The sequence below is a fragment of the Mchenga conophoros genome, linkage group LG12, assembly GCF_057382185.1.
Source record: "Mchenga conophoros isolate Kocher_MC1m ecotype Shallow Benthic linkage group LG12, M_conophoros_male_GT1.1, whole genome shotgun sequence".
Lineage (NCBI taxonomy): Eukaryota > Metazoa > Chordata > Actinopteri > Cichliformes > Cichlidae > Mchenga > Mchenga conophoros.
In genome coordinates, this window is record NC_140537.1 from 1909542 (window position 1) to 1928102 (window position 18561).

Genomic DNA, 18561 nt, shown 5'->3' on the forward strand with positions numbered 1-18561 from the left:
ACAAAAATGATATTGACCCACAAGCTCCAGATTACCAGTCCAGCCCTGTTGTTACCAACAGCCAAGATGATCGTTCACTCTCAGTTGTGCTTATGTAGCAAGGACTGAGGGATTTCCAGTGTCTGCATTGATTCCAGTAAGAATAATGGCAGGGACTAGAAAGAGACTGTATGTTTCTCCCATATTAGCTCCTCTTCATCGGCTCCCTGTCAAATCCAGAATCAAACTTCAGATCCTTCTCATCACATGAAAGCTACCACGCCCCACCTTATCTTGGTGACCTTATAGCACTGCGTCACCTTCACGTGATGCACTGGTGGCCTCCCCTCCCGTGGCCTGGTTCTGGTGGAGGTTTTTCCTCACTGTTGCCCAAATGCTTGCTCAGAGGGGGTCATGTGATTGTTGCGGTTTTCTCTGTTTGCTTTGCATTGTTGTGGGCTCTTTATCTTACAGTATAAATCACCTTGAGGTGCTTGATTTGGTCCTATAAAAATACAATTGAATAGCCTGTCTTGCCTGTAGTGGGATATTGCCTGTTTTGGCTGATACTACTGTACAAATCTTTGGTGTTTCAATCACTGGCTGCCTTAAAAAAATGTTTTTTCTCTTTTTAAATATACAGAATTCTACCGACGACTCCTTTAAACATCTGCTCAGCCTACAGGACAAACAAAACCTCAAAAACTCATCAAACTGAAGTTCTTCAAAATTATTCTATTAATATAACATTACAGTAAATATGATAAAATTATATATTAATATTACAATCAATTAAATATTGATATTTGGGATATGAAAGGCTTTGTACTCCTTTATGGAAGACATTTAAATGAAGGTGCAGATAATAAGTCATATAAGTGAATAAAAACATGATCCTGGTCCTTATGAGGGTAAAAAGCAGATAAATGTATTCAAAACATTGTTCAGTCAGTGGAGAATAAAACAGTAAAAGCATTTGGTTTATTGTTTTAGTTGTGTAGCATCATTTGTAGCTGATGTTGTTGTTGAAAGAATCTTTCATACCCAGTGAGCCAATGAATGAAGACATTTTATTCACTGCAGGTGTCTCATTGTCTTTCAGACCACCATGAAGGAACTCTCGCAGATGCTGAAGAAGATGCCTCAGTATCAGAAAGAGCTCAGCAAGGTAGGAGCTAAAGTCACAACAGACAACAGCGTTCATGGAATACTGAATCTGCGTATATGTTTACCTCATTATTCAAAATTGTGGTCACATTTAATCATGATGTTGTAGAATTATACTGCAGACATGACAGAAACCAAAAGAAAACATTAGCAGCAGCTTCTTCTGCTATGAAGTACATACATACATACAACGTGCTGCTTTCCCCTCAGCATAAGCATAAATTATTATAAAGTTTTTGTCTTTTTATTCTCAGTCCATATGAGAATATTTTGTTTAATGTGTTGAATTTGTTTATAGCTGTGAACTATATTGATGTAGAGATGTGTGGATAATCCACAACACATTTGGTTCTGACACTTCATGACAAACAGCACGAGGAAACAAGCTCATTTAGAAGCGTTATGTAGAAAATATTAAGATTATTATTAAAATTTAATAAAGTTTAGATCTGATGGTGGTCACTTTGTCAGCCTGACTGGCAGCGTCTCTCTCTCTCTCTCTCCTGCTCAGTATTCAACCCACCTCCACCTGGCTGAGGACTGTATGAACCGCTACCAGGGCACCGTGGACAAACTTTGCCGTGTGGAACAGGTAAATCATCAAAACTCTGTTGGATCTGTCAACACTGAGGGAACAGGCCTCAGGGTCTTGTTTCAGTGTGACCGCTGGGAGCATTTAGAGTGCCGTGACAAAATATTTGTCCCCTTCCTCATTTCTTTGCATATTTCTCACACTTAAATGTATGACATCATCAAACAAATTCTAATGTTAGCCAAAATGTTAGCTAAAAAGAAAGTGTGGTTTGTCGCTATTATTGGACATGAGGGTTGAAAAAAAGGGTTTTCAGCTTTAACAGCTCTGTGACACTCGAGTATTCTTTCTTCTGAAACTTTGAGGCGATCTTTCGCCCATCGTCTCTCTGGGCATTGCCAAGTAAGCCAGGAGTTTAAACCAGATATTCTCCACTTAACCATCCAAGGTGGCAGGGGAACAACATGAGAACAGAACAGCAAGGCTGGAGTAATATGGGAGAAGTATGCAACGCATCTTCATTAATCCTGGGAAATCAGTATCAGTTGAATGATTGAGGTAAAAACATTATGACAAGATCAGAACTAATAAATAGGCTGATATTTAACACAAATGACTCTCGTTCATTTATTCTCCACGAATTGAAATCCACTTCTTTTTACACAAAATCACAATCACTTAGTTTAAAAGAGGAAAAGAGAAAAACAAATGAAATGGAACAAATTAAAAAAGAGGATTTCTGCATTTCCTAAAGCTGCACAATGTTAAGCAGAATTAATGTTCAGTGTGAAGGTCATCACTGTCACTCTCCAACATTTGCATGCTGTTCAATGCAAATACAACAAAACAGCACAAACATGTTCTCTGAAGGTTGTTCCAGCTGCCATGTTGTACGTTGTCCCATCCAGCACTGGGTAGTGATGTGCGAATCATGAACGAATCGTTCAATGCTCGAGAATCACTTTACTGACTCGTGAATCACGATTCACAAACCCAACTGACTCACTGACTCATCCCTGTGGCTGTTAGCAAACTAATTCCATTAGTACAAATATATCTAGCTTATAATTAAAATTGTGGGGGGGGGGGGGGGAAACAGCCAGTTTCTTAACAGAAACATTTCTGCTCTGAACTGGAAGAAAAAACCCTGAGCAGAAGCTCACATCAAGACAATTGCTCCTCGGTTCACAGTAGCATCGCTCTGCTAACATGCTAGCAGCACATTTGAGCTACTCACCCCCTCCCTCCTGGCTCACAGCTTCTTCTTCTTCTTGGTTGGCAACCAATGTTAAGGAGCATTACCGCCCCCTGGCACACAACTCAGTGGACATTTAGATGAGAAAAAAGGAAAATACTTAAATAATAAAATAAAATAAATGTTCTCTTTAGAAATCTTAATTTTATTTGCTCTTTTTTGCTCTATAAAAATAGTTGTTTTTCTTCTTCAATCACTCATCTTAGCTGTAGGATTTACATGAAAAGAGAAACAAATTAAGTTTGAGTGAAAATGTACATTTGTTGCACTCTCTGGTCAACTGACTCAGTGACTCAAAAAACCCGATTCACTTTGGTGAGTGACTCATTCAAACTCGATTCAGTAAAAAGAATCGAATTTACCATCACTAGTACTGGGCACCTCGTCATGTTGTTGGACACTCTCTCTGCTAATGTCCTCTTTCTCCGCATGTATTACTGTTCGTATACATGCTCTGTAGAACAGGTGTGCCCCTTGATCTCTTTTGGGTCCGTATATAACAAATAACAAACCGTGGGTAACACAGGAAGTCAAAGCTGTCCTCAACATGAAGAAGAAGGCTTTCAGGAGCAAAGTGAAGGAGGAGATGAAAGCAGCACAGCGGGAGGTGAAACGCTGCCTGAGGGAAGCAAAGGACACCTACAGGAGGAAGGTGGAGCAGAAGTTGGAGAGGAACAATATGAGGGAGGTCTGGAATGGTGTGAAAACCATCACAGGCCACAACACCAAGAAAAGCACAGTGGGGGGGACTGTGGAGAAGGCAAACGAACTCAACAACTTCTTCAACAGGTTTGACCAGCCCACAACCCCCCCACCCTCACCTTCACTACAGAGTCCTCTCCCCACTCTCCTGCCTCCCTCGCTTCCCCCCCTTCCTGACACCATGACACCCCCCTCCTCCAATCCCTCTCTCAGCAGCAAGACATCTCCCCCCCTCCCCTCCTCCCAAACATCTCCCAGTGTCACAGTGGATCAGGTCAGGAGACAACTGAGGAAGCTTCGCCCCAGAAAGGCAGCAGGCCCAGACAAGGTGTGTCCTAGGATGCTAAAGGCGTGTGCTGCTGAACTTGGGGAGCCGCTACAACGAGTCTTCAACCTCAGTCTGCGACTGGGGAGAGTGCCCGCCCTATGGAAGACATCCTGTATCGTCCCGGTCCCCAAAAAGAACCGGCCCAATGAGCTGAATGACTTCCGACCGGTGGCACTGACGTCACATCTTATGAAGACTCTAGAGCGGCTCTTCCTCAACCTCCTCCGACCACAGGTACAACATGCCCAGGACCCACTACAGTTTGCATACAAGGCGGGTGTCGGAGTGGAGGATGCCATCCTGTACCTCCTACACAGAGCCCACTCACACCTGGATGGGGGAAAAGGCACGGTCAGGATACTGTTTCTTGACTTTTCCAGTGCCTTTAATACCATCCGGCCCTGTATGCTTCAGGAAAAACTGAACAGGATGGAGGTGGACCCCTGCCTGGTGGCTTGGATCTCCGACTACCTCACCGACAGACCACAGTACGTCAGGCTGAAGGACATCACGTCTGACACAGTGGTCAGCAGCACAGGAGCACCACAGGGAACTGTGCTGTGCCCTCTTCTCTTCACCCTGTACACCTCTGACTTCTGCTACAACTCTGAATTATGCCACATTCAGAAGTTTGCAGACGACACAGCCATCATGGGGTGTATCTGGGATGATCAGGAAGAGGAGTACAGAAGTCTGGTGAGGAACTTTGTCGCATGGAGTCACACAAACCACCTGCAACTCAACACCTCAAAGACTAAGGAACTGGTTGTGGACTTCGGGAGGTCTAGAGCAGGTCCACTGCCGGTTCAGATAGAGGGGGAGGAGGTGGAGGTGGTTAACAAGTACAAGTACCTCGGGCTGTGGGTGGACAATAAACTGGACTGGTCATGCAACACAGAGCACCTGTATAAAAAAGCCCAAAGCCGACTGTACTTCCTCAGGAGGCTGAGGTCTTTTAACATCTGCAGGAAGCTCCTGAGGATGTTTTACCAGTCGGTGGTTGCTGGAGTACTTTTCTATGCTGTGGTGTGCTGGGGGAGCAGCACAGCAAAGAAGGACTCATCCAGGCTGGAGAAACTGATCAGGAAGGCTAGCTCTGTGGTCGGCATGAAGCTGGACACTCTGGTGACAGTGGCAGAGAAAAGGACATTAAAGAAACTGATGGACATTATGAACAATGCTGGGCATCCTCTGCACACGGCCATAAACAACCAGAAGAGTCTGTTCAGTGACAGGTTGCTTCTCCCCAAGACAAGAACTAACAGACTTAAAAACTCCTTTGTCCCACACGCCATCAGACTGTTTAACTCCTCTCTGGAGGGGAGAGGGAGGGGAAACAGGAGGACAAAGGAGGGGGGAACAACTAAGCTGTAGTGCCTCTTCACCTCACTGTGCAATACCTTTGTTAAAAGTCAACGGTGCAATAGACTCCATACTCGAAATTTGCAATTCACTTGTATTTTTATTTTTATTCCTATTTATTCTATTTATCCCCTTCATATATTTTATTTATATTGTCTTTGTATTTATATATATGTGTGTGTGTGTGTATATATATATATATATATATATATATATATATATATATATATATATATATATATATATATAATAATATTCTGTAACTCTGTAACTTCTGTCGGTGCTGTGCTTTTTTGGAAATCGAATTTCCCAGAGGAACCCACCCGAGGGATTAATAAAGTTCTATCTAATCTAATCTAATCTAATCTAATCTATATCTCGCCATGATATTTGGCGTCGATGCACATTGTGCTGGTTTGGAGGCGTTCCCCCACGTTGCTGGAGCAGGTGGGTTTGGCTGGTGTTGATTCTGCTACTGATTGCTGTATCTCAGCCTCCAGATCCATAGATCTTACCAATATTTGTCCAGACCTCACCTTGGTCTTGGTGGTTTCTCTGTTCTTCTCTGCTATCTGATGTTCCAGCATTTCTTATGTCAATTATTCCTTTTCTTGCAATATTGATCCAGTCTTTGACACATTTTCACTCTTTGGATCGCCTCGTCTTCCAACTGTTGTTCCAGTTGGTCAGTTTCTCTCTGTTTAACTGCTAAATGCTCCTGGACTTGCTTCAGTGTAGTTTCTTTCTGTCTTGTCTCTTTGATGAGGTGAGTTCATTAATCAGGGATGCAGAAGCAGAACCATAGGTGTGGCCTCTGCAGCAGCTGGTCCAGTTTCATTAACACTCTGGCTTTGTGTTGTGTTTTCTGATCCATCAACACATTTTTTTAGGTATTTACAAATTACTAACTATGTTGTCAGAGTATAAAAGACTTATATGTTTTCCAGAAGACACCGGATGTTACACACTTCTGTTGGGCCGCCAGACTAAAAAAACCTGGTTGCTATTTTGTTATTCTCTGAGACTAACTCTGATAAATAATCTATTAAGATATCCTGGTCGGGGTCTGGGCTGTTGGGCTTCCCTGCTGCTGCAGTACCGGGGGCGGTCTGCTCATCTCCACCCCAGAGGACAGGGAAGCATCTCCTGGGTCTGGCACAGATCGCCCCTCTGGGGGAGATGGTGCCTGGATCTGGGAGTACAGAGTATGTTTGGAGGAGTGTGAGTGTGTGTACAGTGTTCATGTCTGTGTCTCCATGTTGGCTGAGTGCTGAGTATTCCTATATGTGTGCATGTTTGTGTCTGTGTGTGTCTGTTTGTCTAAGTTTATGTGTCAGGTCAAGGGTTAGACTCCACCTCTGAGAACATCTCAGGCCCCGACAGGTGGGGGGCCTATTTTCCCCCACCACACTCCCTGCCAGTGTCTGATGCCCCCACCCACTGGTGCGTTGGTGGTTCTTGGTGTCCGAGGCTGGGTGCTCGGGTGTGTACTGGTTCACTCTTGGCAGCTGCTTGGCGGGACCTTGGCTCAGTCAGACCCCTTCCAGGGTGTGGAGGCCCCTTGGATCTCGGGTCTCTGGGCCCGGGGCTCAGTCTGCTCTGGCGCAGCCAGCTGCCAGCACAGTCTGCTGCCTTGTTACCGAGGATCCCTGTGGCTTCTGCACTGTAGCTCCTTGGTAAGCCAGATGTGCTACCAGATGCTTATGCAGTGCAGTTAGCTTCTTTAGCCAGACATGAATCATGTCAGGGCCCGGTGGTGTTCGACTCTTTATGCTTGAGATTCTTTTTTGGATGTCTGCACTGGATGGCTACTAGATGCTGGGTCTATCTGTCTCTTCTACCCTGTATAGTGACATTTTTTTTTCCATAGTATTATTGTTCTTGGTTTATGCTGCATCCATTTATTCATTCATTTCTGCCCTGTCCACTCAGTGTAACTTTTTTAACACTGTATTTTCAGGTATGTTAGCGTAATTAAAGATAAGGCCCGTTTAAACTCATTAGACTCCTCTCCTGTTTATCATTGAATCACTTTTAAAAATTTTAATTCTCTAACATTTCCTGTGACATCACTTTTAGTAGACTACAAATGAAATACAGCTTAGAATTGTGACCTTAGTCTCCTGTTACTGTGTTAACCAGTGACTGGCATTAATTGCAGCAAGAAACCACTCTAATAATGTTCTCCATTATTTTGAAGGATCTCGCGATGGGAACAGATGCAGAAGGTGAGAAGATCAAGGATCCCATGAGGCTCATTGTCCCCATTCTGCTGGATGCCAATGTCAATGTGTCCGACAAGATCCGCATCATCCTGCTCTACATCTTCCTTAAGAATGGTCAGATATCCACCGTCATCCTGTTTTTAGTTTTTATCTATCGGATCACCTGCAAATGAAAGACGGGCAGCCCACTACCAGTCTTTCAGTTTTATCCTTAGACAGTGTCCTATTGCTACAGTTTAATTTTTCATACGTGTATTCTCAGGTTTTGATTTCTTTTCTTTTGTCAATTCATTCTTTTTTTCTAAACATGCATGTTCCCATGCGTGTGAATTGCATGTTTGGACCGGGTATTTGTACTGCATGCATTTGTGTGTCTCACTGTGTGTGTCAGGTGTGACTGAGGAGAACCTGTGTAAGCTCCTGCAGCATGCTAACATCCCACCGGAGGACAGTGACATCATTTCCAACATGGCCCACATGGGTGTTCCCATTATCTCTGAGGTGAGCAAATCTGCCAACAACCTCATCAGCTCATTTAACATGACCCCCCCCCCCCCCAAAATAAATAACAAACAAATAAAAGCTAAAAGCATTTGGAAATGTTACTACTGCAGCTTCCTGCATCAAAATGTCTCAATGCTGCAAAGATAAGACCACTGAATATTAATTTATTTAGTCAAAAGAATCTGAATCTCCAATTCATCCAGCCTATCCAGTGGAACACAGAGATTTAAGATAAGATAAGATAAGATAAGATAAGATAAGATAAGATAACCTTTATTAGTCCCACACGTGGGAAATTTGTTTTGTCACAGCAGGAAGTGGACAGTGCAAAAGTTATGAGGCAAAAATTAGAATACAATAAGAATAAATACAGTACACAACTGTACAGAATAGAATAAAATACTATATACAGTAGAATAAAATAAAATAAATATACAATAAGATAAAAATAGAATACAAATACAAATACTATATACAACTGAGTAAAAATACAACGATGACAGAAAGGATTATTGCACTTAGTATTATTGCATATGTATGGATGTGTGTGCTTGATCAGTTAAAGTCTTTATTATGGAGTCTGACAGCAGTGGGGAGGAAAGACCTGCGAAATCTCTCCGTCCCACACCGTGGGTGCCGCAGTCTCCCACTGAAGGAGCTGCTCAGTGCTGTCACAGTCTGCTGCATGGGGTGGGAGATGTTGTCCATCAGGGATGACAGCTTAGCCGCCGTTCTCCTGTCACTCACCACCTCCACTGGGTCCAGAGGGCATCCTAGAACAGAGCTGGCCTGGGTCTGCTCTTGCCCCCTTCTGGTGGGACATACCTAAAACACCTCTCCAAGGAGGCATCCTTGCCAGATCCCTGAACTACTTTGACTGCCAATCTCGGATGGCTGAATTCCTCACCCTATCGCTAACAAAGAGGCCAACAGTTTCTGACATTTGTAACTACAGTCTCATGCTTTTGGTCACTACCCAGAACTCATGATGGTAGGGACGTAACTCGACTGGTAAATCAAGAGCTTTGCTTTTGTGCTCAGCTCTCTCTTTACCACGATGGACCAATGCAGTGCCCAGATCACTGCAGCTGTGTTCCCATTTGGACCCCGACTTGCAAAAGGCACTCCACGTTTTGCAGCTAAGGACCATGGCCTCAGACTTGGAGGTGCTGATTCTCCTTCCCACCACTTCACACTCGACTGCGAACTATCCAGTGAAGTCAACAAAGCCACATCATCTGCAAAAAACAGAGATGAGCTTCTGAGGCCACCAAAGTGCAACCGTCCACCACCTGGCAAAGTAATTCGATCCATAAAAAGTATGAATAAAACTGCTGGCAAAGTCCAACACGCACCAGGAATGAGTCCAACTTACTGCTGGCAATGTGGACCGAGCTCCAGGAATGGTTATGCAGGGACCGAATGGCCCATAGCAATGAGCCAGACACCCTACATTCCCAACCATCCCCCGCAGGATGAACTCTCCGGCACCCTGGCATAGTGTCTGAGTATCGTGATCCTCTGGTAGTTGAAGCTCACCGACTGGTCCCCCCTTGTTAAAAATGAAAACCACCATCTCAGTCAATCCAGTGGCACTGCTTCAGATCTCCACATGACATGTCAGAGGTGTGGGAGCCAACAATGCCCTACAACATCCAGAGCTTTCTAGGAAACCTCGTCCACCCCTTAGGCCTGGCTACCAAGGAGATGTTTAAAGAGGACATGAAACACATATAAAGGTTTATTTACATCAGAATGATGTCAGTACATAACGTTACGTCACCGGATTGGATTTGCATTAGTTTATGTTGGCTAACTAGTGACAGAACTGATAACTCAGTGGAAATCAAGGGGACTGAAAATCTGTTTAAAAGGATCACTTTTGTGCTGCCCCTGGCTGCAACAATGAGCTTTATGTTAAAACCAAGGATATGCTGTCCACTTTTTTGGCCCTTCATTGTTTGTTCGGCTGCACTCAAATGGGAAAATCCAGCTGTTTGCTCTAATGTTCGGTTTTGTAAAGGACTTTATGAATGAGGACGGTGTGGACGAGAGCCTGTTTGACTCAGTTTACAGGTGATTCACCGCAGCAACAAGCTGGAGTTAGAAACAGATTTTTCCTCATCTGGCCTAGTGCACTGAGCGACGCAATCAGCTTATGATCTTCAGCTTGATGCTTCCTTCACCTCCAGTATCCACCATGTGGTTCGGGGACAAGCATGAAGCTCCTTGCAGCTGCCTCGGCAATGAAGGTGGAGAACATGGTTCCCAGCCTCCCTTGGAAAGCTGCCAAAGTTCTGCTGGAGGTGGAAGTTGAAGATCTCTGGAACAGGGTCAGATGTTCCAGAGATCATGTTTGGGTGTGTCGGGTCTGTTCAGCATCCTTCCCCGCCACCTGATTCATCTGGTCAATTGACACCTCAGCTGCTCTCGTTATCTGAGTGTAATCATATCACATCAGGTCTGTGGCCACATTTATTGTACAAAGTCACTCAGGTTCCTTCCCCACCAGAGGCGTGGCGGTCCATGTCCCGATAGCCGACTCAGGTAGCTGAGGTTTGGATCACCAGGGCGCACATTGCACCCGACCCCTATGACACCTCCTGCAGGTGGTGGGCCTACAGGACGGTCTGCAGAATGACTTTTTTTAAATTAAGGAGAAATAGGTCAACTATGATAGCCGTTTATTAAGAGTACCTTAAAAAGTATGAACATTTTAAAGAATAGTAATGTTTTTGGGCTGAACAAAAGTCATTTTTTGGTGCTCATGTGTCAACAGTAAAAACACTTTAGTTGAAAAGAGCATTTGTTCACAGGGCACCACCAAGAAAACCAAGAAGCCTGATCGCAAGGAACGGATCAGTGAGCAAACCTACCAGCTCTCCAGGTGGACCCCTTTTGTCAAGGATCTCATGGAGGTACTTTCCATCTGCTGTTGCTTTGTGTCAGTATTTAGGAAACAAATGTGTTAAACAGTATTTTGGGTTACAATTGGTACAGTTACAAATTGTTGCTACTTGCATGTCTTCCCACAGGATGCAATTGAAGACAAACTTGATCCCAAGCAATACCCGTATATTTCCCAGCGACAAGCATCTGCCAAAGCCAGTGCTCCATCAAGGTGTGTAGCTAAATACACATTTCAGGTGATACAAAATAAGAAGCTGATTGCCACTATCGTTGTTTCAAAGGGTCTACGTATACATGTGTAAAACTCTCAGGACTTTGGCATAAATGTTTGTCTGTTACTCATCATACAGTGCTCGCTATGGTAACTGGCACAAGAACAGGGGCCCCACAGAGGTGAAGACAGGGCCCCGGATAATCGTCTTCATCATTGGAGGCATGACATACAGTGAGATGCGCTGCGTGTATGAGGTCACCCAGGCCAATGGCAAGTGGGAGGCTTTGATTGGTGAGTTGATTTGACTGAGAATACTTATAGGAGAATTGGGTCATCTGTTAAGGGGCAATGCACATGTTTTATACAGGCGAATTGGTTTGCTCAACACAGAGAGTACTACTCATCTTTAGCATCCCTATAACTGAACTTAGAACGAGGTGATTTTGAAATTCATGCCACAGCTGCATCTTCTAGAAATCTTAGATTAGTTTGAATCGCACTAATCTCCACCTCAAGGTCAGAGGTCAAGTTTTCTCAGAATCTTGTGAATGTTAAGAAGTAATTTAGGATTTTGAAATCCGTACCATACTATGAGGCTGACAGCTAGCACTGGACAAAATACACTTTAAAGTATTTTTAAAACTCTTGCGACTCATTTTTATCAAAAGCGCTCTGATCCGATCCAGGCTCTGCTGTGTCCTCTGAATCTGAAACATCACCTGGTTGTTTGGTGTAGAAACACTGACCTCTGTGGACACTCGAGCATTTGTGACTTTTCAGTAAAACCTTTGCAGAGTATTTGTTTGTGTCTCATGTTATTAACAAGCTTTCATCCAGCACTTGCTGAGCTTTGAGAATTTTGTTTCCTGTAGGCGCCACCCACATCCTCACCCCGCCAAAATATTTAAAGGAACTACAGCACCCAGACTTCTTGGACCCCAATGCCTCACCAGAGGGCGCCGAGGAGCCTCCTGTACAATAAAAGAACATCTGGAAGTAAATACTGAATGTCATTTTGTTCTTTGTGTACCTCTGTGTTTGCTGCTGTGGCCCTGTCCCCCACATCATTTGATGCCCGTGGTTTTCACAAACAGTCAGAATCTGTGTTTGTCAGTGTTTTAATAAATCGTCCTGCAGGTGAACTCGACTGTCACAGAGATCCTCCCTGTTCCTGCTGGATTTCTACCATCCCTTGTGTTTGACAGCTGTCTGAGGCAGGACTGTGTTCTGGTTGTAAAATGGCACGGGTTACCTGCAACATACCATGTAATCTTTGAAACCTGCATTTTGTTCTAGCGATAACGTAACATTGTTGAAAAACATTTTAAATTCATAGCACCTGTCAGTTACAACAAAGTGATCTTCTAGATAACACATACAAGGACCCAACACCTCCAGTAACACTGTGAGGAATCCTGTAGTGTGCATATTAGACAAATATGTAGGGCTGCTCTCTTCATTTGACTTCTTTTTATTTTATTCTGATCATTTTGCATCCTCACCTCTATAAAAACCATAGATTACAGTATTACATGATGCTGAATTATCCTTTCGTTCTTGATCGAGTAATGAAAACTTTACGGTGCATCCAGAAACTATTCAGAGTCCTTCACTTGTTCCACATTTCGTAATGTTATGACCTTATTCTAAAATGGATTCAATTCATTTTCACCTCAAAATTTTACACACAATCCTATAACGACGAAGGACAGTGGTTTGCTTGAAATGTTTGCAAATGTATTAAAAAATAAACAAAAATATAACATCTAATTAAGTATTTACAGCCTTTATCATGACACACAGAACTGGGCTCAGGTGCATCTGGTTTCCTCCAGACTCCTGTCAGATGTTTCTACAGCTTGTTTGGAGTCTACCTGTGGTAAACTCAGTTGACTGGACACCACCAACACTGGTCTGTATAAGATCCCACAGTTGAGAGTGCAGAGCACAAACCACACCATGAAGTTCAAGGAGTTCATGTAGACCTCCAAGACTGGATTGTATCGAGGCGCAGATCTGGGGAAGCGTACGGAAACGTTTCTGCAGCTTTGGAGATCCCAGTGAGCACAGCAGCCTCAATAATCCATAAATAGAAGAAGTTTGAAACACCTGGACTCTTCGTAGAGCTGGACACCCAGCCAGTCGGTGTAGAAGGGCCTTTGTGTTTGTGTGACATTTGTGTTTGAATGGTCTTCAGTGTCCCAGAGCACAAACTTGAATCTGACGATCCTCCTCCAATCCGATGAAAGTGAAAAGGTTCTGCAAAAAAGTTTGTAGCATCAAGCTCATAGACTTTAGGTTGTAATTGTTTCAAGCAAACCTCTTTTACTTTGTTAATATGGGGTGAGGCATTATTTTAAGGTGAGAAATGAAGTTAATACATTTACATTTCCCCCATGAGTACTTTTATCACTACACATTTTACACTTTTAAATTTATATAAATACACACTGCATATCCTTCCAAGGCAGGTGATTATACTGTGTATCACGTGTTCTCTGAATCCACCAGGATTATATCAGCTCGGTAGTCCTATGAAAGCTACAGCAGCCACATAACAAAGTCTAAAAGTACAAAAAGTACCTCAATCATAGCAGGCTGTGTAAGTAGTTACACTCACTGGACATGTTATTAGGTGCACCTTGTCAGTTAGATGCTTTGTTAGATAAAAAACCTTTAATGTTAGACTCTTGTAAATATGAAAATAAAAAGCCATCACGTAGAATTGTCTGCACACTGCACCACCTATACAAAACAAAACAGGAAGTTAACGTCCTCTGAGGAAGTAATTACATAGACAACAACTCTAATGAGAAGATGATGACGTGAGGTGGTGGGAGATGACGTCTGGTGGTTAACAGAACAAATGCAATCAGTGCAATCAGTGTTTAAATATTTAATCAGCTTGGTGTCACCATTTATCCTGCAACATGTAATAAACTGAAACAAAAAAGCAGCTGAAGCAAAAACTGACAAAGTAATTCACACACTTGTTGCCATGGTGAAGTGCAGCAGGTTTACAAGAACACTTTACAAACTGCAGAATTTCAAAAATAACTTTTATTTTATGTGCTCTGTAACATATTTATATTCACAGCTATTACTTTTGAACAGGCGGATATGCTAAATCAATATTTCCAATTCATCATATTTTAGCCTTGGCCTACCCAGAAGACATCCTTTAACCATTAAAAGCAGAGAGGATGTCTCTGCTTTAGAGGTTGATAGATCAATCAGAGTTTTGTTTGATAAGATAAGATACCTTTATTAGTCCCACGAGTGGGAAATTTCATGTTTGTGAGGAGATTTTAGATGAAATTCTGAATTTAACAATGAGCCACTGAAGAAAAAGAAAAAGTTCTTTCTTTTCATTGAAGACTTGAGCAAACAGACTGGTCATACAGCATCTTGTGTCTTTCAGGGTCAACTGAAACCTTTACCCCTTCTCACCTTGTAAAAACCCTCAAAGACTTGGAGAAAGAAGAACAGAGCACTGCCTGTAGTACTCCATAAACTCTTACTCTAGATTCCCCACCCACTCACATGTCAGAGCCAAACTTTGTGTTGTGTACAAATCAGTTGTTAAAACTCCAAACATGGAAACTGCTAATCACGCTGGAGTCTTTGTTGTTGTTAACTCTGTATTGTGGGATTATATTTATTCATCTAAACAATAACAGCTCTATGAGATTCGGCATTATTGGAGCAAAATCTGGCACTTCTCATCTAAAGTAGTGCTTTTCATGTAGTGGTTGCCATGGCATACTGTAAAAATCATTAGCTTTATAATAACGTCTGACCTGGAAGCCGCCAACATAAATGTAGCTGTAGCTCCATCATTTACTAGATAAGTAGATGTGATAGTGATTGTTTGTTGTACACTGAGTATCATTTTTCCTTTTATTTGACCATAATGCTTGGTTTTTATTTTATAGTGGTTCTGTATGACTAGTTATCAGCTGTTGTTTGAAAAGAGATCGCAGTGTTATCACACATTTGTACTTTTTTGTCCTCATCAATAAACAGTACTTGCTACAGGTGGTGTGTTCAACTAATAAAGCGACTTCCATTAATCTCTCCTCTCTCTGTGAGTTTCAGAGGTTAAAAGACAGAACATGAACAGTATATGTTCATATATGTATATGTACATATATGAACATATACTGTTCATATATGTACATATACAGTACTGTGCAAACGTTTTAGGCAGTTGTGAAACATCCTGTAAACAAAGAACGCTTTCAGAAATATAAATGATTGTTTATTGGTCCTAAATGTATTGTGCAGCAGGACAACGACCCCAAACACACAGCAAAAATCATTAAGAACTCTCTTCAGTGAAAATAAGAATAAGAAGTACTGGAAGTGATGGTCCGGCCCCCACAGAGCCCTGATCTCAACATCATGGAGTGTGTCTGGGATTACATGAAGACCCAGAAGGATGTGAGGAAGATCTGTGCTTAGTTCTCCGAGATGTTTGGAACAACCAGCCGAGCTCCTTCAAAAACTGTGCACGTGCACCTAGAAGAAGACAAAGGGTGGTCACACCACATGTTGATATGATTTAGATTTCTGTTTGTTCATTTTGTTGATGGATGAAAATAAATGATCAACAATTTTATTTTGAAAGCATTCTCTGTTCACAGTAATTTTTCACACATGCATAAAAGTTTTGCACAGTAGTGTAAATACACAGTGCTTAATACATTTATTAGACCCCCACCCAGTGTGAGGTGTATGCCACAGCTGCCACAGTACTGGTAATCACCAAAGTTTTAAGCTTCTGTAATGGTTGATCCAGCAAAGTGCACAGACAATTCTAATGTGATAATGAAATTATGATTGTTATATTGTACTTTTGTAAAATTCAGAAAACAATAGTAAAGCACATTATAGTTTTTTCATCAAAATACCAAATGCTGCTAAACTGTTAATTTCTGATATAAATTGTATGAAACATTGTTTTTTGTTGAGTCCTCAAATGCTTGTTTTTCCTTGTTTTTATAAGAGGTGGTCTAATAAATATGTTAAGCACTGTAGTTATTCTGTTACATAGCAGAATACATGCAAATGTTGGTCACTTGACAAATCGAGAGGTGTGAAGAAGGACTGAACCTGTCACATACATTATGGTCTTCAAGTTTGGTGTTGACCATAAGGACCAAATGCTTTGGCAATGTGACCCTTTGATACTAATATTTGAAAATCTACCTTGAAAATATTTATTTTTTGCAATAGCAAACTCTTATTTATTCCTTATTTTTTTATTTCCACACAGAAACATGATATTATTTACACTACCAGACAAAGTGTGGACACGCCTGAGGTGCTTCAGTGCTTTTTCTTTATTTTTACCACTTTCTAGTTTGTATATACACACTGAAGATATGTGGAATTATATAGCAAAGAAAAAACTGTCATGTTGGTGCACAGCTGACAGCGTATTTAACAACTCATATTATGGCAAGAAGCAATCAGCAAAATAAAGAGACAGTCAATCGTTAAGAACTGAAGGTCAGTCCCTTTGCACTGTTTGAGTTTTGCATCTACAAAGGCGAAGAGGTGTGTTGACACCATGGACACTTTATCAGTGACGATTATTTCAGCACTTAGAAGTTCTGATCTGACTTCTCGCTCATTGCCAAGTCCCTGAATGGGAGCTTTGAAGCTTCCAGGCAGCTTGAGAAGAGAATGTTAAATGCTGCAGTTCAGCAGTTTACAGCACTGTGGGGGTTGATATGTCCGCTTCCTGTGCCTGTCTCAGGACTTTGCTCAGCATCTTAGATGCTTCTGTTTTCAGCATTTCAGCAGCTGGAAATGTGCAAACAAACATGGGAGTTGACAACCAGCTGATCATGGCTGCATGATCTCACTGCATCTTGACTTCATACCAGTTTCGCAGCCTCATGTTTAACATGCGTCAGGTTTTTCCTGGGCTTTGGTTTCTTTAAATGAACAGTCATGCTTGAAGTTGCCAAGTGTATTTCAGCCACAAACTGTGCAAAGAATAGAAAATGTGTGTCTTTCACACAACAGCTACAAATACAGAAAAGTCTTGATTTAAAACCCCACTGGGTAATCAGGCTCTTTTCATCCAGTGTGTTTTGGCCAGTGGTAAACTGCACAGGCTTCCAGCTGTTTAGAAGAAGCAAATTGGATTGTTTCTTTCTGCCAGAGCAGCAGAGTCGATATTTTCACTAAAACATCTCTTCAGTCTCATTGGAGGGCGGCAAAAAGGACTCAAACCCACGATTAGACATTTCATCTTGGTCTCTGTCTGAATCCACCATTGGTAGCATAACATTTAACAGTGTGGTGTCTGTGTTTCATCCTTACATTCCTATGATATGAAGTACTGGCTTCTATTTTATTTTATAAACATCATTGTTGCATCTTGTTTTCATTTTTCTCCTGTAGCTTTTGTGTACTTTTGGTCTTCTGTTGCTGCTTGTGACAAAACTTTGAAATGTCGGTTTTCTGAATCTGACAGCATGTCCGTGTACGTGCCAACGGGAGATCTGCGCTTTGTGCTGACATGTTTTTGTAGAATCTGTCGTTTACCTGCTCTTTAACCGTTTCCTGTGGTTTGGTTTGTGCTGTGGTTCATGCATTATTATTATTAATAATCATTAATTATAATAATTGTTATTATTATTATTATTAATGTCAGCAAATTAAAATGAACGAAAGGGCTGTTGTCAGCGTTTGCAGCCCTTCAGGGTGCCATTGGCCCAAAAGTCAGCCCTTCTGTGATTGGTTGGTTGCAGCTAATATAGTTACATTAGTTTATGTTAGCTAACTAGGGACAGAATCAATAACTCAGAGGAACACACTAAAGTCACACTCAGTCTCAACCAGTGACTATCTTTTATACCAGTGGTCCCCAAACTTTTTTTGCTAGGCCCCCTTTGTTTTACAACATTACAACAAGTGTTTGAACTAAAAATCACGAATGTGGGATCCTGTTTGTCCGTGAGTTAAACAGCCCAGCGCTGCTCACAGGGAAAACCAATCCTGCAGGGAGACCTACCTCGGCACTTGTGCAGATGAAGCCAAAGGGAAGATTTGCTTCACCATATTTTCTAGTCTTTGGTGTGGAAGGAAGTTGGTTTGGAAACATAGTTGGCGATGCTTCATCTCCTGCTTTGCGTTTGTGTGGGAGCCCCGTCAAAAACATGTCCGTTATGCTAGCGGTGTCTAAGCGTTCTTTTTTTTTCTTTTCATACCGCGCCCCCCCCCCTGCAATGGCTCTGCGCTCCCCCTAGCGGGCGGGCCCCACACTTTGGGAACCTCTGTTTTATACAGTCATTGGTCTGAATCTGCTGAATTTGAATTCACCAATCAGGAGCAGCTTGTGTCTACTCAGATTAAGCTGTTTGGTTT

General features: G+C 42.2%; 1 protein-coding gene across 3 annotated transcripts in view; it reads left to right on the forward strand.

Moving 5' to 3' along the window:
• The window catches only part of stxbp1b (syntaxin binding protein 1b), a 46557-nt gene extending 31310 nt beyond the window's left edge, over positions 1-15247 (forward strand). For 2 of the 3 annotated variants that reach the window (XM_085293262.1, XM_085293265.1), the window contains exons 12-19: positions 1082-1147; positions 1658-1738; positions 7526-7664; positions 7942-8051; positions 10871-10972; positions 11090-11175; positions 11315-11469; positions 12051-15247. In XM_085293262.1, the coding sequence (XP_085149388.1) occupies positions 1082-1147; positions 1658-1738; positions 7526-7664; positions 7942-8051; positions 10871-10972; positions 11090-11175; positions 11315-11469; positions 12051-12160 (849 nt within the window). In that variant the 3' untranslated portion in view covers positions 12161-15247. The remainder of the gene's footprint in view (positions 1-1081; positions 1148-1657; positions 1739-7525; positions 7665-7941; positions 8052-10870; positions 10973-11089; positions 11176-11314; positions 11470-12050) is intronic. The other variant, XM_085293263.1, reaches the window with a different exon arrangement.
• The last annotated feature ends 3314 nt before the right edge of the window (positions 15248-18561 follow it).